This window comes from Sinohyriopsis cumingii, chromosome 11 (genome assembly GCF_028554795.1).
Source record: "Sinohyriopsis cumingii isolate HCF-2022 chromosome 11, ASM2855479v2, whole genome shotgun sequence".
In the NCBI taxonomy this organism is placed as follows: domain Eukaryota; kingdom Metazoa; phylum Mollusca; class Bivalvia; order Unionida; family Unionidae; genus Sinohyriopsis; species Sinohyriopsis cumingii.
In genome coordinates, this window is record NC_142971.1 from 53691948 (window position 1) to 53705679 (window position 13732).

Genomic DNA, 13732 nt, shown 5'->3' on the forward strand with positions numbered 1-13732 from the left:
AGACTTTTAAAGGACAAAAGACATGGTTCACATTTAAGAGAAAATTTAGTGTTTTTGTTTTGTCATTCTTTTATGTTTTTTAACAGAAACAGCTGTCATCAGGAATCTGAATCTACATACCTCGGATGATTGCTTTGCAACAGTAAACAGTAGGATAACTCTGAACTGTTCAAGATAAACAGTAGGATAACTCTGAACTGTTCAAGATAAACAGTAGGATAACTCTGAACTGTTCAAGATAAACAGTAGGATAACTCTGAACTGTTCAAGATAAACAGTAGGATAACTCTGAACTGTTCAAGATAAACAGTAGGATAACTCTGAACTGTTCAAGATAAACAGTAGGATAACTCTGAACTGTTCAAGATAAACAGTAGGATAACTCTGAACTGTTCAAGATAAACAGTAGGATAACTCTGAACTGTTCAAGATAAACAGTAGGATAACTCTGAACTGTTCAAGATTAACATGGTATTGTCAGTGCTTAAATTTGTTCAGATTTCTTTGAATAAAGTAAAAACTTATTGCAAAAGGTGTCAGTCAGCCTTTTGTAAATGAAAACAAAAAATACAGTAGCATTAGTACCATTTTCGTGGCATTGCAACTATGTTAATATTAACCAAAATTTGATTTGGCATTATAACTATTACACAACCTTTATTAGAACTAGGAAATGTGTATAATCATCTAATAACGATGTTAATAAATTGGCGCCTCTCTCTCTCCATAAATATCTAAACCAATAATAATAATAATAAAAATAATAATAATGACTTTATTTAAAGAGGGTAACACAATTAGCTAAGAACTAATCTACCTTGAGACACTCATACAAAGGAATTTATTTATTTTAGCTACATCTCTGGAGCCACTGGATATACTGGGTTTGGAAGAAGGAAACAGAGTGGTCATTTTTATCTCAACTGGAATATTATTCCAGAGCAAAGATCCAGAGTATCGGAAACTTTTTAAAAATAATTTCTTTCTAGGTTCAGGAATTTTATACTGTTTGGTAGACATCACTCGTAGGTGGGGAATATTACTAGGTAGCCTATAGTGATTGTAAATATTCAGGAGCACTATTATGGGATACCCTGTACATTAATTTGTTTTTCTCAAAAGATTCAGTCTTTAACAGGTAAAATTATTTTTAACTTATCAACTAAATTTTCCTTGCTTTCTTTTTGGATTGATATTAACCCAAGTGCTCTTTCTCAAGATGTGCCAGTTTTGCTGTGTTTATATCAGTTGAATTACCCCATACTGTATTAGTCTAAATAAGGTTTCATCTGTTATAAAATAATTTTCTGTGCCTTTCTGGGATAAAATCTCTTATCCTACTGAGAAGCCATAAACTTGAATTGACTTTCTTTACTGATATTTTTGATATGTTCAGTTCATGATAGATTATTATCTACCAAAACACCAAATAGTCTATCATGACAGGCCATTTGCAAATTTTTATCCTTCCACGTCAGACAAAGTTCATCACTATCAAGATTTGTCCTTTTTTGCCATGTTGAGATAAGTAATATTTTAGTTTTACCAGTATTTACCACCATGCCATTGCATGCGCACCAGTTGTCCAGTTTGTTTAGGGCAACATGTAAAGAAATTCTGAGTTCATGATTTGTGTTTTGGATGTCTTACAAGGTTGTGTCATCTGCACAGAGATCTGTAGATGATATTGAGTCTCTCAGTAAAAGTGGCAGGTCATTAATAAATAAAATAAAAAGTAATGGACCAAGAACTGAGCCTTGTGGTACTCCATACCTAATTGTTCCAGGTTTGGACAGAACATTGTTTATAAAAATATGTTGTGTTCTCTCACTTAAGTATGATGTAAAACATCCAATTTTGCTGTCATCACATTGGTAGATTTTCAGTTTATTTCAAAAGAATTTGATGATCCACCATGTCAAAAGCTTTCCTGAAATCTACAAATACAGATCCTATTATTCTACCTTGGTCAAGTGCTTGAAGCCATTTATCAGTTAGGGAGATCAAGGCAGTCTCACATGAATGGTTCTGTCTAAAGCCCGATTGATTAGGGTGTAACAGCAAGCGTCTGGTTAAATATGACATGAATGAGTCATGGACATGTTTTTCAATAAATTTTTACAAGTTTGGAAGTATTGAGATTGAACAGTAGTTATCAGCATCATCCTTAGCACCAAATTTGTGAATAGGAGTTACTTTTGCAGTTTTCTATATTTTGGGAACATATGAGGTTGCAATACTTAAACTGATTATGAATGTTATGCTATTTAAAATAGCAGATGCAGAAGATTTAATGAGTCATGGACCAATCTGATCAAGTCCTGTAGCTTACTTGGTATCAAGTTCATTGGGACATTTTTTAACGAAGTTTTTGATACTGGTGGAATAGGGAAACATACCTCCTTAGAGATTTTGCTGCTGCAGAACTTTTTCAGTTCATTAAAGTTATTTTCTATCACTGGTTATTTTAACTTTGTGGTAATGTTGGTGAAAAAATTATTGAAAACATTTGCAATGTCAGTGTCATCAGTGACTATGGTGTCATTTACCAGAAGTGAGTGAATTTTATTTGTCTGATCCTTGTGTATTCCTCTAGTGAGTACATTGAAGACTTTCCAAATGGAGTTTGTGTTGCTTTTTGTTTTCAAGCAATGATTGATAATAAATTTCTTAATAGCCTTTTTAATCATATTTGTTCTTTTATTTTTGCATACATTATATTGTGCTTGGTTTCCCATAGCCTTCAATTGGTCTCATGTTTTCATAGCATCTAGGATTTCAGTAGTAAGCCAATTAGGTTGGATTTCATTCTTTACTCGATGTACTTTCAGTCGTGCATGTTTAGAGACTACATAAATAAATCAGACCACACCCTCAGAGCTTCATCTACGTCATCCTAATTTTGGATCATATTCCATGGAACTATATAGGTCATTGAGAAATTCTTCATTAAAATTTTTGAACGATTTGCAAGTGATAATTTGTGTGTATTTTTCTTATTTCTCTTGCATTTAACCTTTCCTGTCCAAAAATTAGGATAGTGGTCATTAAGACCAACATTCAGTACATTAACACAAGCCACATTGTCTGGTAGGTTGGTATAAATGTGATCAATAAGAGTGCTTGATTTTTCTGTTACTCGTGTGGGCTCATTTACCAGCTGGACTAGGCTTAATGATTCAATAAATTCTATCCAGTTCTTCCTTATTTGAGTACTGAGAAGGTCTTTATTTCTATCGCTAAGTAAATGTTTCTTTCTCCTGTGCAAGAACATTTTCCGTTTGTTTCAAAAAGTTATTCCAAACTGCTTTGGAGGAAGGTGGCCTAAAAATGAAACCAACTAGGAATGATTTTGAATTCTTTTGAGAAATTTTCCACCCAGATACTCTTAATTTCATGTGACTCCAAGTCAAGTCACCTTTCTGCATTTACATCTTCCTTAATGTATATAACAAGACCTCCCCCAGCTGTCTCTCTGTCCCAGCATAATAGTTTATCGTAGCTCTGACAGTGAAAAAGATTATCATTGTGGTTAGCATTTAATTTAGTTTCAGTGAGTCCTAAAACATGTATATTATTTTCCTTGGAAGACAACATTAACTTAATCTGGTTTATTTTTCCCACTATACCATGTGCATTTTTGTTGTTGTTGTTATAGGGTTTAATGCCATTTTTCAGCACAAGATAGGCTATACATGGTGGCCAGTATTAATGGTGGAGGAAGAACCCGGGGAAAACCCCGGAATGAACCACCGACCCACGAGAAGCTACCGGCAAGCTTTGTCACATATCCACATTGGCAGAGCCCAGGACTCGAACCCATGCAGACCAAGGCGAGATGGCAGTGATCTGGAACAGTGAGCGCTTTAGACCACTCGGGGCCCCACCTTGTACATTTAAGCGACCTATGTTAAAATCTTTTGTATTTAGTTTCATATCAATTATATGTATGTCATCATGCAATGGGGTACTGACTGAGATTGTCTCCATACTACTTTTATCATTCTAACATCCTATTTCTATATTTAAATGTTCATATATATTAGCATCTTCAACTCACATACAGACCCAGAAAATGCGTTAACTTTTGCATTTACAATAGTTTCCATTGAACAGTTAGAGTCAAGAGTCTCACTAGGTATATTTGGATTTGCTATAAATGAAGCACTGGCATTCTCCTCTGTCAGCTTCCTAGTATGTATAATACATTGATTCAGAGAGTGTTTTGTGTCCAAATTTATGGCATCTGAAGCACTCAATCTGTTTGCCATGATGGCATACCTGTGTCACATGCCCAGTTTCTCCACAGTAGAGACAGTACTCTTCATTATAGTGCCTGAAAATGGGGGCATACATGTTAATATTTCTTGGTAGTTGAGAGGTTCCTTTTCTACTTAAATGAATTTTATCTCTTTGGTGGAGGCTTCAGCTGACATCCTGGTTCTGAAGAAAGATGTGTATTGTGGAATGTACTGTAGGTTGAAGTCCTCACATACTACGTCAATTATCAGATCATTGATTTCTTTCACCCTGGCATCCACATGAGAAGGTAGTCCTGATATCATTATTTTATATCATTTGGACTACAGTATCTAGCAGCATACAGTAAACTTTCAAAATCTGTTCTGATTTGATTTAGTGACCTTCCCTCACTGGCATCATTTCCACCTACTAAAATAATAATTTGGTTGTATTTGGTTAGGTCAGTATTTATTATTTTGTCTGTGATGTCGATTTTTGCACCTCTTAGAGTCTGTACATCTGTTTCTAAAAGTCTCCTTAGTATTATGCTTTTCAATACTGAGGAGCCAATTATAAGTGTCCTATCTTTTCTGGCTTGTGATTTCATGTGTTGGACTCTGGATTGTATTTCAGACATCTCTTGGAGGAAGGGGTACAGAAATTGGTGTTTCAGTTGTGTGAACTAATCGAGGTGAAGTTGACATTTGTCTGCGCACTGGAAAATGCAGTTATTGGTGCAGGCAACAGACTTATCTCAGCTGAGGGCCATGGGTGTACACTTATTGCTGCTGCAGGTGAGACACATGACAGAGAAGAGTACTGTTGTTTGCAATGCAGGTCTGGATTACTTTGGGTATCAGTTTTTATTTGCACGGTAATTTTACATTTTCTCATGGTTGGTATTGGGATTGTCTGTGTCTGAGCATCTGATACTGTTGCTATTTGGGAGTCTGTCTGAATTGCTATTTCACATGAGGTTACTTGCTCATTAATCCTTCCCTGTGCTGACTTAATGGCAATGTTGTTGTTGTTGTCGGGTTTAACACCATTTTTCAGCACACGATAGGCTATACATGGTGGCCAGTATTAATGGTGGAGGAATCCACGGAAAGAACCACTGACCCTCAAGAAGCTGCTGGCAAGCTTTCTCACATACCCACATTGGCCGAATCCGAGACTTGAACCTACGCAGACAGAGGTGAGATGGCAGTGATCTGTAACGGAGAGCACTTTAGACCACTTGGTAATGGCAATGTAACTGTAGTTTTAATTCTTCAATTTGGGCCTCCAAGTTCCTAATTGTTTTTTGACGAACACACATAATAATTTGGTTTTATTTGGTTAGGTCATAATTCATTATTCTGTCAGTGATGTTGTTGATTTTTGCACCTCTTAGAATCTGTACATCTGTTTTAAGACGTCTCCTTGGTATTATACTTTTCAATATTGAGGGGACAATTATTCAAGTCCTATCTTTTCTGGCCTGTGATTTCAATGGTTGGACTCTGGTTTGTATTTCAGACACATCTCTTGGAGGAAGGGGTGATGAAATTGGTGTCTCAGTTGTGTGAGCTAATTGAGCTGATGTTGACAAGTTTGTCTGAGCACTGCCCGTACAGAAATTTCTCATGGATTCCATATGGAATACTTCAGGAATCCATATGGAAGAGATATGGACTGAAAAACTTATGGAATAAAACAATTTATTCCATATAAATTCCATAAGTACTTCAAAGCAAGTGAAAATTCCATATGGAATAAAGTTGCAACTTTAATCCATAAGCAGGCTCATGTATTATAGCATCATGGAAAAAACTCTCTGAAGAATTAATAACCTAGACTATCTGATTCAAACAGAAATATTGGTGGGAGTTAGAGTACATGTATATGTCAGTGTAGCTGATGTGGAAGGATGAATATATATTCATATAAATTTGAAGAAAACATGCATGTGAGTCAGTTTTCTTTAATTTATTTCCACAGATGTTTAAAAACAGACAAAGATTTGACCCAAAAAGTAGAGAAAATGTAAACATGATCAGAAAATTAAAATCTAGTAGTAGAAGCTTAGATCTTTGGACTTAGAAAATTTTGTGCAAGGTTGATTTTAGGCTGCATCTGATGTTTACTCTGAAAAATAATTTTTTTGCTTCCTGTTAAAATATGCTTGACAAAAATCATACCCTAGTGAAAATTTGACTATATATTCATATATTCATATAAATTTGAAGAAAACATGCATGTGAGTCAGTTTTCTTTAATTTATTTCCACAGATGTTTAAAAACAGACAAAGACTTGACCCAAAAAGTAGAGAAAATGTAAACATGATCAGAAAATTAAAATCTAGTAGTAGAAGCTTAGATCTTTGGACTTAGAAAATTTTGTGCAAGGTTGATTTTAGGCTGCATCTGATGTTTACTCTGAAAAATAATTTTTTTGCTTCCTGTTAAAATATGCTTGACAAAAATCATACCCTAGTGAAAATTTGACTCAAATTTCAGCAAAAATCAGTGAACTTTTTTGACATTCACTCAAATGTCATTTTTCACTATAATTATGGTATTTCAGAAGATTTTACCAAAATTTCAGAAAATATCAGTGAAAGTTGGTGATTGTAATATCATGACATTTCAATAAAAAATATCAATAAGATTAATAAAATTTAATTTTTGCTTCTTGTACAATTTTAATGATTTTCCGCAACATTTATATTTCCTTGTTTCTGATAGCTGTAATTTTTTTATTTACTTTGGGCACAATAACTTCTTTCCACATCTTTCCTTGTTACATTTCGTTTTCCAATTTGTTGTTGTTTTATTTTTGTTTAACATCAACTGGATTTAACAAAATTTCACTTTTCTCCTGACATGAATCTGATTTTTCTCAAATGGACCCTTTTTTAAATATCGTCTCTGAAACCTTTTTTAAAAATAATGCGCTATTCGGTCCCATTCTACAACGAGTTTTCTAATACGTATTTGTTCCGTTTATTATTTACAAGATTATTGCTGTAAAAAGCTTTCTGATTGGTCAAAATTTTGTACTTGCAAATAAATCGTTGCTTAATGGAAATTGATGGGAATGAACATGCTTGTTAAACATGGCGATTCAAATTTTCAAGCGAGATACAAGATTAAATAACCATTTGAAAAATGTGCGGCAATGAGAATAGCTTGAATACAAAGTTGATGGGAACATAATTGGTCAATCTGTATGAAAACTGAACGCCATGACTAGCACTTTGCTTTTTGTGCTTTAAAGAGCTCTACAGTAGTGGCTAACGTGCTAAATACGACAAGGAATTGAACCAGGATGATTTCAAGTTATATAACTCAAAACTGATTAACTTCCAGAATGAATTTAAGGAGGGACAACGTATAGACACTGGTGGGAATTGTTGCCAAATATCCATGTCTATCAAAGATAGTCATATCTTTGAGGAATTTTCTTGGCCCACAAGTAAAATCATCTTTCAATATCGTGAGACATTAGTGTGTATATCATCAAAATATTCTAGGTGTGTTAGAATTCAGTGTAAAATATAAGTAATTATGTCATGATAAACATTTGTCACAGCTGCTTATGGAACAAGGACAGCATCATAGTTTGTACATTAATCAAAAATCAAGTCTGCAGTACAACAATGACATAAGAGAGGCTCGTAGCATTCTTCCTTTCATAATCAATGTCTCAAATGGATACTTTTCTGTAATTTTGCATTATTTTCACAGTTGAATTTTTCAATGCAGATTAATATTTTCTATATCATATATGTTTATGTGTTCACAGATGCCTATGCATATATTCCAGGCTTGATACATTGATTTTTAAAATCACTTAATTATTTAGTGATAAGCCAGATCCTTCACAACATGTTGTATATGCTGTATAAATTGTACATACAAGATAGAAGGCCTCAAGGTAGATTAGTTCTGTAACTAACTGAATTACCTTCTCTAAATAAAATCATTATCATTATTATTATTATTATTATTAACTCACATATCTCTTGCCTTGGATGTCATATAATTACATCTGTATATATTTTTTCATGCACACTTAATATCACTTTGGTTAATAAAGTCCTGTTTAATTCATCATGATTAATTTTTCAGAAACCTTCTGAAATGTCTATAAAAAAAACTACTGAAACTTCAGTAAAGTACTATATAATGATCAAAATTTTAGTGAAATCTCAAAAAAAAAATTAGTCAAATATTTGTGAACTCTCACCAAACCTTTCAGTGAAATGAAAAAGACTTAAGTGATGCCATCATGGATTAGGCTTTGTATGCGAGAAAGAAAATGAGGACAAGAAAAACCTAAATCTTATTTGATAATGTCTGTCAAAATAAAATTTATGATCCATCTGAAAAATTATTGTGAATATTCATCATTGATTCCCAATAATGTCCAAGAATCATTAGGCAGTTCAATCGAAATCTGAAGCATTTTTTTTTATACCTTTTAGGCAGAAAGAGCTTAAAAAACCTGTCTGAAATCTGCCTTAAGTATGCCTGGAAAATTTTGTATGGGATGAACTAAAATTACCAAATTCCATATGAACTATTTACAAATTCCATATGGACCATTTACAAATTCCATATGGTATATTTGCCAATTCCATATGGACTATTCACAAATTCCATATGGACTATTGCCAAATTCCATATGGAATTTTATTCCATATGGACAACCTACAGATCTCATAGACTAATTTGCATATTCCATGAGATTTTTCAATACAGAGTACGTAAGGAATCCATAACACTTCCATATGGAGACAGTGTAATCCATAAGAGTGGTTCAGCTATAGAATAAAAATGTCCATATGGATATTTCTGTAAAAGTACGCATGGATTCCATATCCAATCCACATAGCAAATTTTGTACGGGTAAGAAATGCAGTTGTTGGTGCAGGCAACAGACTTGTCTGAGCTTAGGACCATGCGTGTACACTTACTGCTGTTGCAGGTGCAACACATGACTGAGAGGGGGGTACTGTTGTTTGCAATGCAGGATTCTTTTGGGTATCAGTTGTCTAAAGAGAGTGCTTGCAGGGGTCCTACACAGTAAATACTTGCCCATCTGAAAGAGACCACATCCCTCACACAGTGGTTATTCTCCATGACTGTGAGAGAGCATGGTGTGCAGAGCATTTCTCCATTAGCTGCCATGGTAACGACATCAGGATGCATGGAGAGATGGTGGAGAGTGTTTTATTAATCCTCTACACTCTCTCTCCACCACCACCGTGTTGTATGGAGTTTAAAAAATACATGTGAATTGTATTGTACCAGTTTTGATAGCAATTCTATTCACATTCGATATAAAGGGGCTAATTCTTTGGGCATTTGCCAAAGGAAAAAAATCAGAACCATGCCTGACCCCATCATTATAAGCAGGTTCACTATTATTAGGTACAAGATTTTTTTTTGACAGATGAATACAGATATGTAGATGAGAAAAGAAAGGAAGGGCTTGGAATGTAGCATAGTTAAAAGAGCAAAAACAGACATATACATGTATATAAAAAGACAGATAAGGATTTAGGAAATCAATTGTTTTTGAAGATGGGTGATGTTTAGGTAAAAGACCTTAATTTGGAAAATTAAACTGCCAAGATTAGAACTTTGTCAACTGAATTTTAGGCATATTGGTAACACACTGTAACATTTTCTTTAACAATGTTTCCACTTAAAGTTCAATTCATTATTCAGATTTTAGTATCAAATCCAGTAATAAAAGGTAAAACAGAATCCCTCTCTGAAATGTTCAAGGTTTAACTAAGACTTAAGTCAGCAAATACCGTTGTTACGTATATTTAATTTGCATTGTTTGTCAGTTTTTTTAAAGTTTTTATTTCATTATATGCTATTGTATTGTAATATTTTATGTTGGACTTAACCTTGTCCAAAATCAAGTTTATTTTCTACTAAACTGAATTATTGATTTTTCTTTTATTCTGTAAACAATACATAACTAAACTATTCTCTGTGTGCATGGGTTTAATATTAGAATTATCATCAATAGAAGTAAACATATTTGGGTCTGGGTCTAGGTTATTGGGATTCCCCTGATGTTCCTGACATGTTTCTGGTTCTATATTATAAATTTAGCAACAGACCTTCTAATTATAACAAATACTTTATCTTGTAAACATTTAGAATCTTCCAGATTTAAATTTTCTATTAGATAATAGCTTTTATTAGAAAATGCTAATTTGTGATCTGAGATCAAGTCAAGTACTACATAATCTTGTTACTGGAAGATCCAGGAGAATCAATTTGTATCATTGTTGTGCCCAAAATTTCATTTGGGCCAGAATTTATTTCCTGAAATTATTTATTTCAGTGATTGTTTTCTTCTGGAAATACAGTGCTCAAAACAAATAACATTCTTGGACTGAAACATTCACTGGGATTTACAGTGAATTCAAACCTGGAATTGTATTACTTTGTTTCAAAAAGACTGTTGGTAAAACACCAAAATACAGGCCACCATTAACATATAAAGACTTTCAGCACTGGAATCAATATGGATTTCTACTCCAGTTTATTCAGAACTTTAATTATTAGGACTTGTGTCTGTAATTCTACGATTATTTGGGATTTAATTCTTTTCTATTACTTATATTAAGAGCAAGACTCATAATACCTTACATCTATAAATATTACAATAAAAATATGAATGACAAGATAAAATATAAATATTTACTTCTATTTGTCAAAAACTTACTTTAAATAGTATATTCAAGTTAAGCTAGCCCAAGAACTGTTTGCATCTCAAGTTACTTTTTCTCTTCACTGTATGTACTAAATTGTATACTAAACTTGCACCTTTTGCCATCTGCAGTAGTGAATTTTAAAATCCATGCAACATAAATCAATGTTTATACCATCTCCCAAAAAATTAATCAGTTTTTTAGTTTTATTTGCACTAGTGTAAACATTTCTTTGCATCAAACTATAGTCTGTATTATCAATAGGCTGGAGCCAAGATTTATTTAATATATGTTTTGTGATCTTCTGAACCACCATTGAGATAATTACTAATTTGCTATGATAACTATCACCTCTCTTTAAAATGGCTGCATTGACCAGTGCTTTTCTGAGTGGATAATGACCTCAAATTTTTTCAATGCATACTGCATTCCATGGAATATCTGCTAGCAGTAACCTGTCATATTACACAGGTCAATGACTGATGTGTTGATTCAATGTCGAGTGAGTCAAAAGTGAAGGCAGGTTCTGCACATAAAGACTGATTTAATAATAGCATCTGTATTTGCTGGGTCACATGCACTGTATCAAAAGAAAAAGGACACTCACCTGGGTACTTCCTGTTTGAATAAAGAAAACTCTCATGGAATATTACTTCAAAAAAGATTACACCGAAATCACAAGGACAAGGACTAAATGAAGATACTATGACAAAGCCTCCACCATTTTTAACAATATCATTTTAAACAGGAAATTGTTTTATTGGATATTTTAATTGTTCCTAAACAAATGCAATGAGAAAATTACCCTTGTGGGTCCCATCTTTCTTTCTCAAATCCACGGTGAATAGACTGGCCTATTGAGGACTCCATCAGATCCACATAGCGGACAACTTGTGGGGCAAACGTGTCACGAAGATGCATGTGAAACCTGCCGTTGCATAAATTTTCTGGGAGGAAAAAAATACAGCTGAGAGGATGTGTAAAAAAGAACTATTAACCTTTTCAAAGCTTTAGGATAGTCAAAATGACACACTTTGATTTAAATGATCACATAAATCACAGTATATGATAGAATGATCTCATCAATCACAGTATCTAGTAGAATGATCACATCAATCACAGTATACGGTAGAATGATCTCATCAATCACATTATATGGTAGAATGATCATATCAATCACAGTAATGGTAGAATGATCACATCAACCACAGTATATTGTAGAATGATCACATCAATCACAGTATATGGTAGAATGATCACATCAATCACAGTATATGGTAGAATGATCACATCACATCAATCACAGTATATGGTAGAATGATCACATCAATCACAGTATATGGTAAAATGATCTCATCGATCACAGTATATGGTTGAATGATCTCATCAATCACAGTATATGGTAGAATGATCATATCAACCACAGTATATTGTAGAATGTCCCACAAGTCTTGTTTTTTTAAAATTCAAAACAGAATGTATCACCAAAGTATACAAGGTTTTGTCAACATTTTATAAAAAGATATTCTATATTTTGTGCCCCCAAATTATGACAATGTACTAAAATAAGCATTATCACAATTTAGTAAATGACTTGCATGGCATATAGAGTTAAAATTGTAAAACTGATGAATGCAAGAAGATTTTCAATTAAGATTATTTCTTCCATACATAATATGTGCAAGCCAGAAGACTTGGATGTTCCACGGATTAAGATAGGAAAAAGTTCAGCAAAATAAACAAACCATCATTTCTCAGGTAGTCATTAAGAAGCTGGAAGAGAGGGAAACTGTCCCATGTATCTGGAAGTTGTGCTTCGAGAGTGGCATCCATGTCGACTGTATACAGTGACCAAAATATTTCTGCATGCTCCACAAGAAGGTCGCTGAACCATGCAAATGCCTTACAAAAAAAAGAGAGAAAAATAAACAAGAATTAATCAACGAAAATATTAAAAGTATTATAGGTCAAGCAGCATCTCGCATGAACTTCACACATGCCCACTGGAAATGAGATAGACCAAGATAAAGTAGTTGGCATTTATCCTACTCATGATTCTAATTAATCTGACAGTTAAGTATGTACTGGTAGATCAGAATTTATGCTGTTCATTCTACTCATGATTTCAAGCAGACAGTGTAAACTCTAATCTCGGAATTTGCTATGCAATGGCAGATCCGAGTCCATGCTTTTTTCAGTTTTCTGTGAACAATAAAAGTAAGATGTATCAACATAATGTAGAACATGAACAAGCATCAAATTATTTCTACTTAGTTAACATAAAGGTCATTAGGGTACAAGTAACTTCATGGAATAAGCCTTCCATAAGACTAAATGTTTTCAGTTTTAGGGATTCCTTTAGTGTACATGTTCCAAATTATGATCTGAAAGAGAAAGGTATGACGTAAAGTATGCATCAGATTCTTGGCCAAAAATGGTTGTTGTTGTTGTTGTTGTAGGGTTTAACACCATTTTTCAGCACACGATAGGCTATATATGGCGGCCAGTATTAATGGTGGAGGAAGAACCCGGAAAAACCCCGGAAAGAACCACCGACCCACGAGAAGCTACTGGCAAGCTTTCTCACATAACCACATTAGCTGAATGCCAAAAATGGTATAGTATAACAGTATCTGCATTGCCCGCATACACTGACACCAAAATGACTTCAGCAAGCAATGTTAACTGATCTAAGTGAACAATTTAATTTACAATATGGGCCACAGTCATCCTCTTTCTTTATAATTGTCATAGACAGTAATCCT

At 33.8% G+C, this 13732-nt stretch overlaps 1 protein-coding gene across 2 annotated transcripts in view; it reads right to left on the minus strand.

The window, feature by feature from the left end:
* Positions 1-13732, minus strand: part of LOC149788471 (calcium-dependent secretion activator 1-like) — a 237371-nt gene that overhangs the window by 42282 nt on the left and 181357 nt on the right. For both annotated transcript variants that reach the window (XM_089974454.1, XM_089974453.1), the window contains 2 exons: positions 12713-12869; positions 11773-11914 (listed from right to left, as the gene is read on the minus strand). In XM_089974454.1, coding sequence (XP_089830580.1) covers positions 11773-11914; positions 12713-12869 — 299 coding nt within the window. The remainder of the gene's footprint in view (positions 1-11772; positions 11915-12712; positions 12870-13732) is intronic.